Source organism: Protopterus annectens, chromosome 9.part0, assembly GCF_019279795.1.
Source record: "Protopterus annectens isolate FY-2018-M chromosome 9.part0, PAN1.0, whole genome shotgun sequence".
Lineage (NCBI taxonomy): Eukaryota > Metazoa > Chordata > Ceratodontiformes > Protopteridae > Protopterus > Protopterus annectens.
In genome coordinates this window covers 859,366,332-859,387,646 of record NC_056743.1, presented here as the reverse complement: position 1 = coordinate 859,387,646, position 21,315 = coordinate 859,366,332, and the positions used below count along the sequence as shown (strand labels likewise).

At 39.6% G+C, this 21,315-nt stretch overlaps 1 protein-coding gene across 1 annotated transcript in view; it reads right to left on the bottom strand.

Annotated features, from left to right (window-relative positions):
- Positions 1–12,829: 12,829 nt before the first annotated feature.
- The window catches only part of LOC122811611 (zinc-binding protein A33-like), a 164,509-nt gene continuing 156,023 nt past the window's right edge, over positions 12,830–21,315 (bottom strand). The window contains exon 6 of the mRNA XM_044083575.1: positions 12,830–13,699. Within this exon, the coding sequence (XP_043939510.1) occupies positions 13,158–13,699 (542 nt within the window). The 3' untranslated portion in view covers positions 12,830–13,157. The remainder of the gene's footprint in view (positions 13,700–21,315) is intronic.

Genomic DNA, 21,315 nt, shown 5'->3' with positions numbered 1-21,315 from the left:
ACAATTCTGTTGTATTATCGAATACAACGTTTTATTTGAAGTTTCTGACAGTTTTTCTTGTCAAAGTATTTTTCTTTCCTGTAATTTCTCTTAATCGTTTTGTATTATATTGTTTCCTGGAAATTCTTTTTCCATTTCCTGTGGGCATTCTATAGAAAGTTCTATAGCATCTTCCTGTGGCATATTCACCTCAATTTCATCCTGTGCCATCCATTGCTCAGTCACAACTGGCCTTTTACTCCTCAACATTGACTGCATCAGAGTTTCCACAGTTTCCTGTTCCTTCCATTGCTGTCCAGCTTCAAATGAATGTTTATACTGATTTCCTGTGGAAGGCTCCAAAATATCGTCATATGGCACCTGACCATTTGTTTCCTGTTCCACTGGTTTCCCCTTAATTTGGATATCCATTGCTCTATCCTGTTGTCCTTTCTGAATTAAATTTTCTATAACCTCAGTTTCTGTTTCTTTAACTTCTCCATTACTAATCTCCTTTTCTACTTTCCCTCTTTGTAGTCTTATTTTTTTGTATTGTAAAGTTTTCCATGTCTGGATTTCTTTGCCTGTATTTCTATTCAAATATCTTTGGTGCTGCTCTTTTTGTATTGGTTAGTTTTGCTTTCTCCTTTGCATAAATATTACACCATATTAAATCTGTTTTTCTTTCCCATGTCCATATTTCTTCTTCAGATGTCTCCCGATCTTCCTGCTTCTCCTTACTTTGGGGACTCACTCCATCATACTGTGATCTAAAGGAGCTATATTATGTGATCGAAGAATCTCTTCTTTGAACACATAATAATCAACACGTATACAGAGAACATTGCAAACTGTGAACGGCCATGTCCTCAAATTTTTTCCTCAAGAAAAAATTCATGTGGCCGTAAAATAAAAAACAAATTTTAAAACACTAATTAAGTGTGGAGATTTGCCTCACACCCCCCAACTAAATATACCAACTGCGAGATCACTCTACATTGAAGAAAAGGGCAATTCCCAATAACGGCCAACTGATTTTTTTCCGCGAGGAAAAAATTTGAGGACTTGGCCATTCGCTGTTTACAGCCTTCACTGTATATGTGTCAGTTATTATGTGTTCGAAGAAGATATTCTTTGATCACATAATATAGACCTGATGTAGCCTGTGTTAGACCTTCTACACCAAATCCTTAATTTTGCAGGCATTCCATAACTTCACCTTCAATTTTTTTAACTTCTACTTTACTAATCTTCTTTTCTACATTCCCTCTTTGTGATATGATTTTTTATTATGAGAGTTTCCATATCTGGATGCCTTTCCCTGTATTTCTCTTCGAATATCTCTCTCTCTTTCCCATGTCCATATTTCTTTTTTATTCTTTTCAAAAATCTCTAGGTTTTGTTGTTTATATTTTTGCACTTCCTCAGATGCTTCTTTTTCCAAACAGATCAAAGTTTCTTGATCTACATATTGTTTTTCACAATTCTGTTGTATTATCAAATACAACTTTTTATTTGAAGTTTCTGACAGGTTTTTCTTGTCAAAGTATTTTTCTTTCCTCTAATTTCTCTCTTAATCATTTTGTATTATATTGTTTCCTGGAAATTCTGGACTTTTTGCATAATAATAACAGAACATAATGTCATTTTTATTCTCAATATTCCACTTTATCTTCTTTATGGCTCTTCTTTGGCCTATCAGATTTTGTGATTTTTATGGACTACTACTTCCTTCTACAATGGGGGGGGGGGGCATCCTTCCCCTGGGCCTGGCCTGGCCCCATTCTAGGCATGATTCTGTATTTTGAGGATTCTACACTGTATTCTTTTCTAGTCCTGTCATCAGTGTGCCTACCAGGATTGGGCACTTTTGTGTCCTGGATATTATGTACCCAGCTATTTTTTTAATTTTTAGCCTACTTCTGTCCATGTATAAATACAGTCTATGTATCATTGTCATCTTGGCAAGATTTTGTGAAAAACAGGGTCCACCTCATGAAGGTATTCACCAAGAATTGAGAATAAATTCAGTTTCAGCAATAATACTCTCCTTTACTTGGTGACTTATGATCTTTCCATTCAGACCCCTTATCATTTCTCCATTCGGACCCTTTATCATCCCCCTGTTCGGGGTTATTATGCGATAGCTGTAATGTTGAAGAAGGTGTGGAACACATTTTTGTAAGCTGTGGTAAGGTGAAGATTTTTTGAAAGAAATTGTTGGTTGACTTTAATCATGAAGTTTAGAGAAACTGATATATGGTAAATATGAAAGAAACTGTAGTAAGGAACAAAATGAGGTAGATAAGTTTTTGTAAATGCAGTGTAGGTATTATGGATGAGTAGCTGTAAAGGAAGTTTTAACAGGTTGTAGGACTATAATTTAATTCTCAGAAAACTTTGTTTATGGCTGTGGAGAAAATGTTGGTGGAAAACATGTTATGACTGTTTGATACTATTTGTTTTCTCTGTTTAAATAATCATTAGTTAATATGCTGAATGGTTTAAAAATATCAAAATGTGTAAATAATGACTGAAATGTGTGAGCAATGTTGTTAATACAGTTCTCTTACTCTTTTTAGTAAGTGCCATGGGATCTTTCTAACGATTGCATGTTGATCCGTTGACAGTAATTTTGACAAATGTAAAAACCTTGAAAGAAATTCATAGAAACAACTTTCAGTGACCCTCAAAGTAAATCATTTTTGCACGAGGGAGAAGCACCCCCCACCCATACTCCCAAACATTTAAATATTCTTTTTTTAAGCAAGAAACATCTTTTTTGAATTATCATTTATGACACTGACAATCATACATTTTAATAAATGAAAACAAACTAAACTGATGTATTTTCATTTGCAAACATTGTACATCCACTATAATATTCTATACAGTCATTGTCAGTTGAAGATTACATAGCTCATTCAATTCCTATCTTCCCTTAAACCTCATTCCTTCTCTAAACATTATTCTGCATGTATCATTCCATGTATTGCTCCCAAAATTCCCATTTTTTCCATGTGATTTGCTCCTACCCGTTTCTAAAGATCCCACTTCCAGTTCTATTATCTCTGTTACTATATGCACTACTTCTACTGCAGTTCATTTAAACTTTGATTTCCATTTTCTAGAAATTGCTTTTTTTTGACAGCCACCAGAATTAAACTCAGCAAGGCCTACTATGTCTAGGCAATGCTGATTCTGCATTATAGTGCAAAAAACATCATTTCCTTAGTTACATCAATTTGCTTACCCAGTCTTTTTGGCAGAAGATTCTGCAGGGGAATTTTTAAAGTCTGCCGACTCATCACCCCCCCCCCCAAAATAAACTCCCATACTTCAATATTATACTAACTCTGAGGCACATGACAGTGATGAAAGATGAAAACTACACTATTGCTGAAAGTAGTTTTGGTAATCTTCAGTTGACCTTCTTACCTTCGATGAAATTGCTGTCGATGAAGCAACATGTTCCTTGCTTAACATCTCATCAGAAGTATGGCACACTCACAAGTGTCAGTACTGGAAAATGAATCCACGCACCTGTTGAGGGAATAGAACCTACAGCCTTCTGATCTTCCAGTATCAAAGGCTAGTACCTGTTGAGTCACTATTAACAGGTATATACAACATATATAGGTACATACACCCACAGATACGTAGGTACACAGGTATGTACCACATATATGTGATTTTTACACAGGTAAACTGGTAGATACTTCATATATACAGTAGGTACACAAGTACACATATATATGCCAAATACATAGGATAGTTACATAAGTATATACACTATATTTACGGCTGTCACCTAGAAGCTTATATTATTCTTAATACTTATTTCTTTTTGTCTGTATAACATTCAGACTATTTTTAAAACTTCAGTGGAGTTCATTTTTATAAAATATTGAAGTTTATTCTATAAGCATGGTAGTTTTATATAACAAACCTGTTTTCCTCTTGTTTTATTTAATGTCAAGTAAAGCACCTCCAGGCAGACTTTTTTTTGTTGTTGTGTCTTTCGACTTTTCCCGGTTAGGGGTCACCACAGCAGAACTCCAGTCCGCTAATGATTGGCAGTATATTTTTACGTGCTGAGTTGCCAGCCCTGACGCACAACCTTCAACGAAGGTATGCCCATTCACACATGTCTCCACACAGAAGATACTCTAGCGGAGAATCGAACAGGACAATGTCTTACTGTGAGGCGACAACGTTACCGCAGCACCACCATGCAGACTAAGAGTAGGAAAGGCTAGTGTACAGTCAAGGAGAGTCTAACAGGGAGTAATTTGCTGGATATAATCTGAACTTCCTATGGTGAGTAAAAACAGCTGCTAAGTAAATCACCTCCAGGCAGACTTTTTTTTGTTGTTGTGTCTTTCGACTTTGATGTTTTTGATGTCTTCATTATTGCTGCATATGACTGTCTCAATGCTTTTTCTTACATTGTATGTTATTTCCTGGAGCTTTTCTCCCCGGGCCTCTACTGAAAATGGACATATATCCAGTTAGACTAGCCCGGTCAACAAATGTAAAATAAAAATAAATAAATAAAATAAATAAGTAAGGGTATGGTAATGTGGAATGTGAATGCATTCATGGAAAAAAAAGAGTAAGAGGTATGCAGGAAGGGGCAGATTTGATGAGGTACTCACAGTAAGCAGGAAAATAAACATTTGTTTATAGGCTCCAAAGGATGCAGATTACTGTACAAATTAATAAACTGGCTCAGAACAAAACCCACCTCCCACAGTTTAATTGTTTAACTCAATGGAAAGTAACAGTAATCAACAGATGGCTTTATAGGATGCATTGGTTTGAGGTAAGAACATAGAAGAAATAGAATTTTTTTTAATGTAGAAATGAGGGAAAAACAGGTAAACAAAAAGATGAAACAGACTGATCACTTTATGGCATTTATGTACATGTGCATTGATTTATACACATGCCAATGCCATACCTCTCAACCTCTCAGCGCAAGAAATCTGGACAAAGCCAGAAATAATGGGGTGTGAGACAAAGGCCCAAAAGTAGAAACAGTTTTTAAATATTGCTCCTATAAACTTAGAAAGTTTTTAGAATAACAGGTTTTACATTATTATGTACTTTCTAAGGATAAGAAGTCTGAAACTCAAATGTCTGTCATTTAGTATGATTTAGTGACTTCAATCTTCAATGATTTGCCAATAAAACACAAATTTTATAAGGAGCAGACCAAAAATATGAGGCAAAAATCTGGACTTTCTGCGAAAATCTAGACAGTTGAGCGGTATCAGACGCGCGTGCGTTCACACACACACACACACACACACACACACAAGAAATCAATATCACTATTAATAGGCCAGATACTTATATTCAGTCCCTCAAAAACAAAAGCAATACTATTTGGAACCAGCCAAAGCATCCAACTTCCTTAATATAAAAGATGTTAATACTACCATAGAAACTGTTGCATCTTTCAAATACCCTGACATTTGGCTAGACCAATCTCTTAACTTTCAACTAGACATTCAAAACATACACACTACTGTTCTGGGAAAACAAGCTATCACCTCTTCTGTCCAAGCTAGCCAATCCTTTCATAGGTTCATAGGTTCATACTAGGCTATCTGCCCTAAGGCATTTATAAGCCTAGCCCAGAGTTTTGTGGCTTTCGCCACCCCTTTAGTTTGAAGGATACTATGCCCATTATTTTGCTGTGCCTCTGTCAAGCAGTGACACTGAGGTTATCCCTGGGGTATACCTGCGATCTCCCATCCATTGGTCAAGATTTCTCTTGAACAAAGCCAGCGAGGTGCTCTGCCTCACATGTACTGGGATTCTGTTCCACAGCATAGGGAGTCTCTGGGTGATGAATCTGTCCCTCCAGCACGTCCTATTAATAGCCGTGTTAAGGTTTAAGTCTCTTGCCCTTGTAGTTCTGATGGATTTAGATTTTTTGAGGTGAAGCATGTTCATTAATTCCGGGTTGGACATGGCCTTGTATGTCAGGCGCAGGTCACCTCTGAGTAGACGGTAAGCGACTGAATAGAGCTGGAGTTCCTTCAGTCGGGCAGCATAAGACATATTTTTGAGACCCTTTATCCTTTTGGTGAGGAACTTGTGGGGCCTTTCCAATTGCTGCAGGTGTCGGGTCAGATACATTCTGAATGGGGCATTGTACTCAATCATTGGTCTGATGAGTGATGAGTACAGGGGAATGATGACCTCCCTTGATCTAGATGTGAATCCCTTCATGATCAGGTGGGCAGTGTAGAAGGTCTTCCTAACTACTTTGGCAACGTGAGTGTCAAACGAAAGGTTACTGTCAACCTGGGTCCCCAGATCCCTGATAACCTGTTCTGTGCTTAGTGGATTGCCACCTATATGGTAACTAGGGGTAACCTTGTTTTTCCCGAAGGGTATGACTATGCATTTTTTGGCGTTAAACTTTAGGCCATGGCTCTGGCACCAGTTATCCGTCTCTATGAGACTCTTCTGAAGGATATCTGTGTCAGATGGGTTTTCAACTATGGTGCCCAGTTTGCAGTCATCTGCAAACTTTGTCAGCCATAATCCTCCTGTGTTTGCTTGTACTTCTGAAAAGTAGATGCCGAACAAGAGTGGGCCCAGGACTGAGCCCTGTGGGACACCACTTGTGACAGGCTTGAGTCTGACATGGCGCCAGCAACTCTGACCCTGTGGGTTCTGTCACTTAGCCAGTTTGCAACCCATCTTGTGACGTATGGGTTTACATTTAAGCCGGTGAGTTTTTCAATGATACCCGAGTGGGGTATTGTGTCAAAAGCCTTTGCCAGGTCAAGGTAGGCTGTGTGGACTGCCTTGCCCTCGTCAATGGCCTTGGTGACTGTTTCAAAAAAGTCAACCAAGTTTAAAAGGCATGATCTGCCCTTGACAAAGCCAAACTGGGTTGGATCCAATGTCTGCAAGTCCCCTATGTCTTTATTTATGAGTTCCATTATGATCCTCTCGATAGCTTTGCAGACCAGGCTTGTCAAGCTGATGGGACGGTAGTTTCCGGGGTCGGTGGAGGCACCTCCTTTGTGAAGTGGGACCACCGTTGCCGTACGCCACTCCTTGGGTACGTATCCTGAGGTGAGGCTAAGATTAAACAGCTGTCCTAATTGCGAGTTTAATTCCTCATTGAGTTTTTGGAGCACACAACCGGGGACACCATCTGGTCCCATGGATGCTGTGTTTTTTGCCTTGGAGAGAGCAGTTCTCACCTGAGCATTTGAGATGTTTGGGGGGCTACAATCCTCTGGTATATATATCTCCCCTTTTGGTGGGGAGGGGGGGGAGAAATTTGCACTGAACCTGTCAGCCAGTATGTTGGCAATGTCTGTAGGTTCAGTGATTTTTACATCATTTTGAACTAATTCTGAGCATATCTGGGAGTTTCCTCCCAGGTTTCTAACATAGCTAAAAAAGGCCTTATGATTGTCTTTTGAATCCTTAGCGATTTTTCTCTCAAAATTTGCCTTGGATGATTTTATGAGAGATCTTGGTTTTTTACTTATAATGATCAAGGGTGTCTTCCCTTTTACGGATTTTGCTCTATCTTGTAGTAGCTTCCTCCTTTTGTTGTAGAGCTAGTTTATGGCTGGGGTCCAACAGACTGGACGCTTGCCTTTGGTACAAAGAGTCTTTGTTTTGTTTGGGATTGCCTGATCCATGCAGTCCTGGAGGTGCTGGTAGAAGGCATTTGTAAGTGATTCAGCGGTTTGAGTAATGGTTTCCGCTGGCTTGGGGGCCTTGAAAGAGACCACACCAGTCTTTAGAAGTGTGAAGTTGGCTTTTGAGAATTTCTTCACTGTGGTCTTTTTTATCTGGGGTGGGGGCGGGATGTGGACTTCCAGTGAGATTAGTTTATGATCTGATCTCACCAATGAGGGGTATACTTCTGGTGTTGAACATTGTGACCCCATGTTCGTGATGATGAGATCTAGTATGTTTTCTCCTCTTGTGGGGATGGTGACTAGTTGTTCCATGGCATTTGAGTTTATGAACTCTAGGAACCTTTGGGCTAGAGTGTTGGGGCTTGAGTAGTGACTCCAGTCTATATTTGGATAGTTGAAGTCACCCAGTATGATGGTGTTTGGAGATACATTTATCCCCTCCAGTGTTTTCAGGAAAGCTGTGTGAGGTTCCTGAGTTTGAGAGGGTGGCCTGTAACATGCTACAAATTGCAGAGCAGTCTTGCCTACGGTTAATTGCACCTGGATGGTCTCCGATGCATTGTGCGTTGCCACCAACCTTGAGGTGAGTGTGTCCTTGATGAATATGGACACCCCCCCTCCTTTCTTGGTGTTGTCCGGATTTTGGGGCCGGAACGCATGATATGAGGTAAAACCTGATAGTGCCGGGGTGCTCTCAGGAGCCTTGAACCAGGTTTCATTCACAGCACAGACATCGATGTTCTCCATACTGAGAAGGGCTCCGAGTGCGTGCATCTTGAGGTTGAGACTTCTGGCATTGAGCAGCATTATCCTTAGTTTTTTTCCTTTTTTGCGTTCTAGGGTGGTAGGTTTAGAATTTGAGCCTTGCCTAAAAAATAGACAAAGAATACTCTTATCTCATCTCAAATATGGACTATGCATAATAGCTGCAGCTTCAAAGAAAATGCCATAACTTTGCAAACCATCTCCAATAAAATTTGCTGGTTCGTAGCTAGTACCAGGCTAACTGCCCTTGTGGGCCATTTTAAGCCTAGCCAATTACCCCATGTAAGAATCAAACTGTGAACCTTGTGTCTGTAAGGTAAATACCTTAACCATTATGCCAACCTCCCACCATTACCAACTCCCCATTAATGAACACCACTGCCTAACTCTGAAGCTAAATGTCTTCCATTACATTTGAGAGCCAACCTCCTAGTAAGATCCTTAATTCATTAAGTCCTTTCTCCAGAGACATCTTCCCCTCTCACTCATAAACTTTTCACCATAACTCTTACATATAGTCTCAGTGGTATCTTTCAATCTCAACCCACCCTACTAACTCCAAAAACTAAATGCACTGATCATGCATTCTCCATCCTAGCATCTAAACTATGGGACTCCATTCCTCTCTCAATCATATACTTCCTAAAATACTCAGACTTCAGACATCAACTCATGGAGCACCTCTTCACCCAAAGTGCAGCTGTACTCACACAGGTTACATTACATGAATCCTGCAGCTCTCTCACACCTCTTTATCTTTATTTCATCTTTCTTATCTCATCTTGTCATTTTCTTACTGCCTGTCATTCAGCTTACATCTCTATTCTCTTCTGTTTGCTTCTTTCACACTTCTCTGCGTTCTACTCCTATTCCTCCTGCATGCCTCTCTCTCTATTTCTCTGCCTTCACCCACTGGTATCCTGTCCTGCAGCTATTCTCATTTGCTGCCTCTTCTAATTACTTCATACCTCTCCGTATAATGATCTGCTGCTAGCCATGTGCACAGAATATTTAGAAGCCGGATAATGTATATTTAATAGTTGTGTTCTGCATAAGTGAAAGCTGATGAATTTTTTGAAAATGGCTCAGGTCAGTAGACTGTTTCATCTTCAGTCTCACTTGACAGTCGCCAGATGTAAAGCACACCACTTCTCTAGCTGAGTTCAAAATTCACTACTTTGATTTTAATAAAAACACCTCCAGTCACTGAGTAAAGCAGTCCAAATTTCTTTAAAATGATGCTGGGATACCCAATCCTATAGTGTCCATGATTCTCATAGTGGCACTAACAGGTGGCCAGTCTGCCACTGTCTGTCTCTGACATAATGAAAAACATCATTTTGCTACTACAACTATTTTTTCTCTGTTTCCCCACAAAGGCTATCAGTCATTAAATTATTCATATTTAATTGGCCAATTCAGTCCCCATCACTAAGACAAAAGTCAGCCAGAAAGGGCCATCATTCAGACAGCAATCAGTAGTAGCTTGAGATCTTTTTGTTTTATTGCACTTTTTTCTGATGTGCACTCAGCAAGTACTAGGGGTGGGACATGCAGTTGGCTGGCTACAGAGGACATCACCTTACTTCTGATCAGTACAGTGCAGATCAGTACAGTTCATTTCAAAACTTTTCCCACCTTTGATGTGACCTATAACCTGTACAATTCAATTGAAAAACAAATATGTTAGGGGGAAAAAAATATAAAAAAATAAAAAAGTGCAATACGCCAGTTGCATAAGTGTGCACACCCTTAAACTAATACTTTGTTGAAGCACCTTTTGATTTAATTACAGCATTCAGTCTTCTTGAGTACACACCTGCCATCAATTAAAGAGACTCTGATTAACCCCAAATAAAGTTTAGGTGTCCTATTAGGAGTTTCTTGACATTTACTCAGTTACCTGCTACAGCAAAAACCATGGTTCACATCAAAGGGATCTCATTGTTGAAAGGAATCAGTCAGGAGAAGGGTACAAACAAATTTCCACAGCATTGGATATACCATGGACTACAGTGAAGACAGTCATCAAAAAGTGGAGAAAATTTTGGACAACTGTGATGTTGCGAAGAACTGGACGTCCCTCCAAAATTGATGAAAAGACAAGACGAAAACTGGTCATGGAGGCTGCCAAAAGACCTACAGCAACACTGAAGGAGCTGCAGGAATTTCTGGCAAGTACTAGTTGTGTACTACATGTGACAACAATCTCCCATATTCTCCATATGTCTGGGCTGTGGGGTAAGGTTGCAAGACAGAAGCCTTTTCTTGCACAGACAAACATCCAAGCCCGGCTAAAATTTGCAAAACAATACATCACATCTCCCAAAAGCATGTGGGGAAATGTGTTATGGTCTAATGGAACCAAAATTGAACTTTCTGGTTACAATTCCAAAAGGTACATTTGGCACAAAAACAACACTTTGCATCGCCAAAAGAACACCACCCCCATGGTGAAGCATAGTGGTGGCAGTATCATGATTTGGGGTTGCTTTCCTTCAGATGGAACTGGGGCTTTAGTCAAGGTGGAGGGAATTATGAACAGTTCCAAATACCAGTCACTTTTGGCCCAAAACCTTCATCCGTCTGCTAGAAACCTGAAGATGAAGAGGAATTTCATCTTTCAACATGACAATGACCCCAAGCATACATCCAAATCAACAAAAGAATGGCTTAATCAGAAGAAAATTAAAGTTTTGAAATGGCCCAGCCAGAGCCCAGACCTAAATCCAATACAGAATCTGTGGGGTGACCTGAAGACGGATTTGCACAAGAGATGCCCTCACAGTCTGACAGATTTGGAGTGCTTTTGCAAGGAAAGGTGGGCAAATATTGCCACGTCAAGATGTGCCATGCTGATAGACTCCTACCCAAGAAGACTGTGCACACTTATGCAACCAGGTTAATGTATGTTTTTTATTTTTTATATTTTTTCCTTTAATAGATTTGTTTTTCAATTGAATTGTACAGGTTATATGTCACATTAAAGGTGGGAAAAGTTTTGAAATGATTTATTGTGGTCTAATTTTTTATATCACATAAACCAGGGTGTGTAAACTTTTTATATCCACTGTGTGTGTGTGTATGTGTATAAATATATATGTATATGTATATATATATATATATATATATATATATATATATATATATGTGTGTGTGTGTGTATCTTAGTCAAGATATACACACTTATGAAATACATGTCACAGAACTAAAATTCATTAGACATTCCTGGAAGCTTCTTGACCTGGTGGACAGCTTAATCGCCTGAAATCAGTAATGTGCCTTTATTTCATTAACACTAATGCAAGCAGTATTTGGCTTAATCATCCATCACACAGTGTTTGCTCTGTAGTTCATAAAATATCTAATCACAAGACATTCTTAAAGTAATAAAATACAAGTATGTGTTAGCATATTAATGTAACTCACCATTTTAGCAGAAATCCATATTTTCATGCTGGAGACTATAATCTAGTAAAGAAACATGCATTCCTTTGTCTAAGGCATTTTATGAGCAAGAAAGTGTAAACAATGATAAAACAGTTTCAGTAAAAGAAGTACACTGTGATTAGTATTCATCAACAATATTCCATTAATTAATATTAATCAAAGTAGCTCATACAAAAAAGCAGTATTTTGAGTATGCAGACCATAACAATCCATTAGCACAAAAAGTCAATTCACACTTGAAGTTCAAAATAGATGCAGCTTTCTGAAACATCAGAAGAGCCTGGGATCTTCCACATGTCCACCTTTTCTCCATAGAATATGGAGTTTCCTAGTGCACACCATTCCATTTCGGGAAGTCAAGAATACTATAACAACAATATGTAGTACGCATTGGAGCCGTTTAAGAAAGAAACTGATATATCCTAAGGATATGCTAAAACTCGCCCTTCTTTTCTTTTCATTTCAAGAAGATTCTTATGGCCAGAGCACAAGTGTTTGTATCTGTACTGTATGGCTTCTTGAAGAGTTTTCAATGTTTTTGGCAAATTTAATCAACTTTTAGAGAATGTGAAAACGTTTTCTCTGTCACACACACAAACACACACACACATAGGAAACAGGAGAATTCAACTAATGAAATTAATAAAATAAAATGAGCAAAAAAACATGAATTAGCATGAATTATATTGGCAGGCATAATCAGTGCAAATAAACACACAATTTTAGTTGGAGGGCACCATACTTCTCAACCTCTTAGTGCAAGAAATCTGGACAGAGCCTGTCAAAATGGGGGGACAAAGGCCCAAAAATAGGTACACATTTTAAATATTCTTCTTATAAACTTAGAAAGTTGTTAGAATAACAGGATGTGTGTTAACATGTATTTTCTGAAGGATATGAAGTCTGAAACTCAAATGCATGTTATTTAGTGACTTTTATCCTTAAATCATCACAGTGATTTGTCAAAAACACAATTTTTATGAGGAGCAGGCCAAAAATATGAGACAAAAATCTGGACATTCTGCGAAAATCTGTACAGTTGAGAGGTATGGAGGGCACTGCAGTCTTTGAGTTCTTTTTTTCTTGTGATAAGAACTGTATGTTAGCTATATTGTTGGAACTTATAAATGTGTGCCCAAGCACATTCTGGAAGTTGTTTCCTCATTTTGATTCATGGAAAAGTATGAGATGCACAGGGTATTTACCAAGTAGTATGTTTTCAGACATATTCAAGGAGACATAAAGAATGTTTTCAAGTATGCACTAAGACATATCCATTTACAAATGTAAATGAAATATCTTTAGAGGTTCACTTTTCTCTTTTGAGCCATAAGATGGGATGAAGAAAGGAAGCATCTTTTCATTGAACACACAGTTAAAGGTGTACATTTCAGCCATCATGTCTGCGTTGAAGAAAGAAAGTTGTCCGCCTTCGTAATCCAGATAAATTCCAATCCTATTGGGCTTTACAGCTACAGGAAGCTCTGTGCAGGGTTTAGAAAGAACGAAGTACTGTGTCCAGTTTCGCAGACAAATGGTATAATAACCATCTTGTGGCAAGAGAGATATCTTGCCCTTTCTTTTGGCTGATTCTTTAACTATACCCATGGCCCAGTTTTCATTCTCCCCTACATCTGCTTCCCAGTAATGCTTTCCTGAGGCAAAGCCTGTTGAAGCAAGTACACAAGGGTCATAGTCAAAGCGTGCTGGAGTGTCCTTTACTTTGACTTTGATGCTTGTCCAGTGCAAAGCAGTCAGGTTTTTTGAAAGTACAATTCGAGGGCCAGCAGTATCAGGATCCAGCAACATAGGAGCAGGAACTGGGGAGAAAAGAAAACATCAGTGGTTACAGTAGTAGTAAATAGTGCGCCAATCCAGGCAGTATAATCACATTATGTCATAATAATATCTCCTAGTTTACTTAACAGTGTCTAAGCCTTATATCAATGTTTTGTTTGCTCATTCTTGTTTAACACATTTATTGAATTATCAGTTAAGACTTAGGCAAACATACATTTATATAAAATAAAACAAACCATGTTCACTTACTCAGAAATATTATACATCCCATATATTCTTTTATACAATTATCATCAATCCAACATTACATGAATTGCTTAGTTCCTATGTGCCCTTAAACCTCATTCCTTCTCTAAAACATTATTCTGCATGTATTGTTCCCACAATTTCCACTTTTTTCTGTGTATTTTGCTCCTACCCTTTTCTAATGATCCCACTTCCAGTTCTTTTATCTTTGTTACAGTATTCACTACTTCAAATACAGTTGGTTTAGACTTTGATTTCCATTTTCTAGTAATTGCTTTTTTGGCAGCCACCAGAATTAAACTTAACAAGGCCTTACTATGCTTAGGCAGTTCAAATCCTGTTTTCCTGCTCAAAAAATAATCTCCTCAGTTATACACATTTGCTTACATAATATTTCTAACAGAGTACTGTGTAGGGAATTTTTTTAGATCCCAGTAACAGATGTTCCCATTTACCTCTTTCTTCTTTATCACACCTGAAGAAGCATACTGGATTGTATGCGAAAGCGCTCGTTACTTGTGATAATAATAAAGATTTTTTATACTTTCTACTGCATCGTGGTGATCTTCGTTTTGGTGTTTCCTGGTTCTTTATCACACCTCCAACATTTGCCATCAACATGAGGAAAAATTATTTCGAGTCTGCTTGGAGGTATAAAAATACATATGCAAACATTTCCAAGCAAATATCCAGAATCTTCTACAATTTGTTGCATATTTTGGAGCCATACTCATGTCCTCCCATTATTTCCTTGTGAATTGCTTATCCACTCTCTTTTCCCAGTCTTTTCTAACCTCCTCTGATTGATTCCTGTAGTTACCCAAAATATTTTGTATGCCCTAGTATTATCCTATTTAAAGTAGCTTCTTTTCTAGATTTAACTAAAAACTCTACCAGAGCAGGTCTTTTACTTAAGATCCCCTGATCCCTTTCTTTTTGTTTATACTCAAATATCAATCCTTGATAGGGAAGGTAGCCTCTAGACTGCAGTCCAAATGTTTTCTTAGCCTCTTCCCATTATTTTACCTTCCCCTCTCTAGTTATTTGCTCCCAGTACCTTGCTTTCTTTGTCAGTTTTCTCCAGTAAATTCCAGCCCTCCTTTATCTACTCTTTGTACCCTTAATTGCGGTCATCCCTATCAGCAGAACCTCTTTTCTCCATTCTTATGTCGGTTTGGTTCTTAGAATTCTTTATAGATACAATATTCTGTATGGCTGTTGTTATTCTCCATAAGGATCTGCGTCCAAAATTCTACTCTCTCCTTATTTCCCATATTTTCCTCCTACTTCATCATCCTTTTCCACTTTGAATTATAACTTTCTGCTTGTGTTATCTATATGAGCCATAATTGTGTAGGTCTAAAATATCCCTTCAAATCAGGTAATCTTAAACTTACCTTGTTCTGTTGGAAGGATCAGTTCATCCCACATCACCCTTGCACTCTTCAGCTCCCAGATAAAATCCTTCAACTCTTTATTAATTACTGTCCTCAACTTCTACTCTGGCTTGTAACAATATTCCTGACCTGTATATTGTATTGTATTATTAACTAAGGGGAATAAAACATTTTCTCTGCTTGTATATTGCTATCCATACCCATAAACACAAGCTACTAGTTTCTCATTTTTTGTATTATCTTTTGTTTAGTATTTTCCCACATATTTTAGCTGCCTTAACAGAATACTTTTTAACCCATATGCCCAAATGCCTCATTTTATAGTGTCCCCTTAAATATGGGCATTGCCGAATCAATTCATGCGTGGGTATCTAGTTTACAGCTATGGTCCTTGTTTTGTCTTCATTAATTTTATATCCCAAAAAACCCTGGAACTGTTTCAGAATGTGCCACAATACTGAGATGTCCTTTTCTTGTTTTATCAGGTACAAAATCATCATCTGCAAATGAAGCCAACTTTCTTGATTACCACACCAATTATGTCCTTGTATTTCTGACTCCCTTATTTTCTTTGCCAGTGGCTGTAAATATAATGCAAATAACAAAGGGGAAGAGTACATGCTCTACCTGGTTCCTCTGTTCAGACACAACTTATCAGACAGGAACCCTCCCACTTTAATTTTTGCCTCAGATCCCTCATATATTCTCTTAATTAACCTTATTATTGTATTAGGGAAGGCAAATGTTTTCATTGCCCTACTCATAAAATCTCAGCTTACTCTGTTGAATGCCTTCTCTGCATCAAAACCCACCAACAACAGTAGCATTTTCTTATACTTCCTCTGGATAATCATTCCTCTGCTGTTGTTGATGTTGTTGTTGTGTCTTTTGGCTTTTCCCGGTTAGGGGTCGCCACAGCGGAACACCTGTCCGCTAATGATTGGCAATGTTGTTAAATATTTGCCTCCCCTCCACAAAACCACATTGATCCATATCTATCAATAAAATACTGTTAAACAAAACCTACCAGATCTTTATCATTTTCTTCCCTTCTAGCTTCCAAACTTCGACAGGAATACCGTCTATTCCGGGAGACTTGCTGCAGATTGATTATATGTCAGTGTTTGTATCTCATCTCCTCTTCAAGAGAAATCTTGATGAGTGGATAGGAAATAGAAAGTTCACCCCAGGGATCACTCCAGTGATTGTACTCGACAGAGGCACTGGGAACTAAGGTCAGGTGGCAGGATGCCAGGGTAATCCTATGGGCTAGGCTTGCAAAGGCTCCAGGGTCATTAGCCTAGAACACACCTATGAACCTATGAACTTGATCTCCCTGTAACCTTGGCATATTTAAGTCTTCCATAAATATTTCCATTTGTGCTTTTTCTTGATTTCCACATTCTCCTGCTTTATACAAATTTTCATAAAATTTCCAAAATATCTCTTGTACCTGTATGGTATCTCTGTTTATTTTTCTTGTTACAGGCTCCCTAAGTTTAGCAACAACCCTTTCTACTTTCTTTTGCCAAAGTCGTGCTAAGAGTTTCCGTGCTGTGGAGTTATTGTCAAGAAACAGTTGATCTGACATTGTCCGTTTTCATGCTATCCTCATCTGTTGGTTCGGATCCGAACCTCAGATCCAGCTCGGCTGTTATTAAAGCTCATGGTAACCAAAAAGCTCCCGAGCTTTTCCCTTACCCATAATGCACCGACTCTTAACATACCTCCAGATCTGGTTTGCCGTTTTTTTGCAAAAAGATGTGGTCCGCCTTAGCTCTCGAGTTTCATTAAGGTAAGCACGCTAATGTAGCTCTAATAACATTGTTGGTATTCTTCCTTTTTTTCTTGTACCCTTTAGATATATATATATATAAAAAAAGTTTTCTTCTGTCTGTTTTTTCCTTTAGTAGTTGGCATGTCTGAGAAAGGACCTTCCAGCTTTAAAAAGTGGCTGAAATGTGGGCACAAATTGCCTCTTTCAGAAGTTCATACTCTTTGTGTTTATTGTTTAGGCCCTAACTGTCTTCAGAAGGATTGTTTCATTTGCAAGAATTTCAATCCCAAGGCTCTTGTGGATAGGAAAAATAAGCTTATCCTCAAAGGTTTATTGCCATCTTGTTTTGGGGCTCACTCTCCCAAAATTAAAGTTAAGGATTCCTTATCAAAGTCTCCTAAGCCTTCTAACTCCTCGGCTCTGTCTTCAGAGCCATCAAGGAAGAGATCAAAATCGGATCTGAAAACATCTCAAAGCTCCTCCCCTTCGGATCTGAAGAAGAAGAAATTAGTGGATCATATGTCCTCAGATCTGACAAAGAAACCCATGGATCTGACTACTTTGGGTCTGATAATTCCTCCAGGTATTCCCCTTCTTATGATCCTGTGTCTTCCAGGGATCCCTCACCATTTTTGGAAAGACACCGATCCAAGTCACCTTCCCTTGCTTCCTCTTGTTTGTCCAGAAGTTTGACTGAGGAAGATGTAGACGGAAGGATGAGCAAGTTTCTCCAGCTCCTATCCACTTGGATCAGTAGGCCTGTCCATCTATCACACCACCACTTCTTACTCCTTCTGTGATTCCCCCTGGTTGCTTCAGAGTCCCTGGATTCGAACCTTCTGGGTCCGTCTGGCTTAGATCCAAAGATAACTTTATCTTCAGATCCGAAGCTAACTCTAAGTGCAGTGGCTTCGACATCATTGGATCCTGATGACTGTCAGAGCTGAAGCTTCCTTGTCAGGTCTGAGGCATTAGACTCAACTACGAGGGTTTTGGAACCATCTCTGCACCTTGGTGCTTTGGCTCAGCTCTGACTTCCTGTTTGAGAAGATTGCTTTTGAGGCAGGGGAGTCAGTGGTCCAGATGCCTGCCTTCTTGGGGCTGAGGTCTTCATTCTGTCAGGAGTGGTCTGCCTTCGTTATAGTGAAGAGGGTATTTTCTGCTTCAACAGGACTGCAGATCCAACCCCCCTTGAAGCTTCAATCTAGTTCCCAAGTGTCTTTTCTCTTGGAGCCACATCATTCTACACCACAGGGACAGGAAGCTCAAGATTCCCAGACCACTCTGTAGGGTTTCATGATCTCTTCTGACACTTCTCCAGAACACCCACCTAGGAAGTCGCTAGGAAGAGAAAGTGTAAGAAGAGGCACTTGGTGTCTCCACAAGAGTCAGTCACTGAGGATACTGATTTCGATGAGGGTGAAGGGTCAACACGATCACCTGTGGAAGACGTCTCATTTGGCGACATCCTTGAGATCCTGGAGCAGAGAGGTGGTTGGACCTCCAGCAACCCTTCACAGGAGGAATCAGTATTTCTAGAGGCATTTGAAGCTGGCCCAGCTACCTCCTGGGTTACTCCATCCACTGACAAGCTCATTGATTTGGTCTCTTAGCGGACATGGAAGGAGGCTGACTCAGCTGTGCCAGTCCCTAAGAGGCTAGATCAGATTCTGGCTCCACCTGTCAGGAAGGAATTTTGGAGCATGGGAGTGCCTGTGGATGGCATGGTTGTGGCAGCAACCACCAAGAAGGAGCTTGCTGAACAAAGTTCCTCTGTTCATCCCCCTAACAAGGAGTCTAGGGCAATGGAGAGGTTTGGGAAGCATGTCTATGCATCAGTGACCTTTGCTATTAGGTCACTGAACTGTTTATTTTACTAGGTTACAAAGGGATTTGATCAAGGAACTTTCATAATCCCTTTCAGTTACTGTTACTGCCGAGGCCCAGTCATCTGTGGCCCCCCAGTTGGCTACCCTCCAATCCATTTCAAATTCATCCATGAGGCTTTTGCATGCAGCCAAAAGTGCCTCAAGGGCAACAGGTTCAGGCATATCTGTTAGGAGGCATGCCTGGATGCACCTATATGATTTTGTGGAGCTTTTTAAGTCCTTGTTCATCAGTACACTTTGACGGCATTTCATTGTTTGGCCCAAAAGTGAAGGACACATTATCAAGGTGTGAGAAGGATGGAAAGACCCTCTCTGCAGTGGGCATAATTTTTTCAACTCCTCAAATATCCTTTTGTAGAAATCTGTGAGTTGGACAGAAAATGTGGTTCAGAAAGTCCCATGGTCCTTTCCAGACACATGTACTGAAAGTTCCCCTAAAGGCAGAGAGGGGGAACTCTAATGGACTACAATGCTCCATGGCAGAGGAGGCCTGCAAAACCAGGGGTCCAGAGATTCTTTCTCTTATAGACCCTATCAGCACTCCAGAAAGGAGACCCAGTCATCCATCTCTGGAGGCAATCAGGGCTCAACTATCCCTGCACTAGAGAACCTGGCTAGATATAAGAAGAGATACTTGAACGCAGAGGATTATTTCCAGAGGTTATGTAAGTCCCTTTTCCCTTCCCTCTCCAACTGTATGAAAAATTCCTGATGTTCCACCAAGTTAGAGGGAAACAGCAGCACTAGAAAGACAAAAGCTGCTAGAAAAAAAAGAGTCATCCAAGAGGTCCCACCAGACCAGACAGAATCCAGAACCTACTCAAAATTCTTTTAGTGACAAAGAAAACGGGACTGGAGACCAGTTATAGATCTCAGCATTTTGAACAAGTCAATTTGACATACAGAGTTTTGGATGGTCACGGTTCAGTTCATTCTACACTTCCTGGGCAAGGAAGATTGGATGTGCTTGATAAACCTTCAGGATACTTACTATCACATAAAGATAAACAGACAATCCATAAGGTATTTGCACTTTCAGCTGGGAGCCAGTCACTACCAGTTCAGAGCACTACCCTTTGGCCTCACCACACCCCCCCTGGGTGTTTACCAAATGCATGGCAGTGGTGGCAGCTCACCTGAGACTACAGGGATTCTGCGTGTTTCCATATCTAGAAAACTGGCTCATTACTGTCTCGGCCAGGCATCTACCAACAAGGGCAAGGGATCAGGTTCTTTAGATTTGTTCTTATCTGGGGATAACGATAAATTATGACAAGTTTCAGCTACAACCATCTCAAACCTTAGAATTTGTAGGAGAAGTCTTCAACACAGTATCAGTGTCGGCATCTCTTCCTCTCTCAAGAGTACAGACTGTCAGATTCCTAGTCAGGAAAATAATTCGCAGTACCAACATTTCAGCCCGGTTGATCCGTCAAGCCTTGAGGTCGATGTCAATTGCCATAATCTTAGTTCCTCTGGCAAGACTTCATATGACAATTCTTCAGTTGCTAGCAACACAATGGTTGATTCTTTATCAGTGCATGTTGGCACAAATAAGAATCGCTCAGGCCTACAAGAGATACCGCTAGTGGTGGATTCGCTCAGATCAAGTTCTGTAAGGCCATCCTTTCATTCTCCCTGAACCCAAGGCCATAGTGACCATGGAAGCTTCCCAGGTTGGCTGGGGGGCACTTTCTGGAGAGAACAGTCCAAGGTACTTAGTCCCCCAAAGAGGCCAACTTGCGTATCAACATCCTAGAGATGAGAGCAGTGCTCTTAGCATTGCAGGTCTTCCAGGACACTCTCCCTTTACGGACATTTGCGATTCAAGCAGAAAATGTGTCGATAGTTTGGTACATTAACCAAGTAAAAGGAGATGAGTAAGTGAACTGCCGTCACTAAAAACCACACAAAAGGTTCACTCCGGAGACCAAATAAGGGTATGAGACCCAAGCTGAACAATTCTGGATTGAAATCAATAAAATAAACTCAAAATAAACATAAGATAAATAAAAACTGGTTTAATTTAATTAATTAAACCAGTTTTTATTTATCTTATGTTTATTTTGAGTTTATTTTATTGATTTCAATCCAGAATTGTTCAGCTTGGGTCTCATACCCTTATTTGGTCTCTGGAGTGAACCTTTAGTTTGGTACATTAACAAACAAGGAGGGATGGGATCTTACCACTTGTGTTGAGAAGCAGTCAGAGTCTGGTAATGGGTGATCTCATCCAGCAGCTTTCTTATAGCAATGCACATTTCGGGGAAGTACAGTTGTGATAGCAGACAAATTGAGTAGATCCATTCTTCTACCTCACAAGTGGT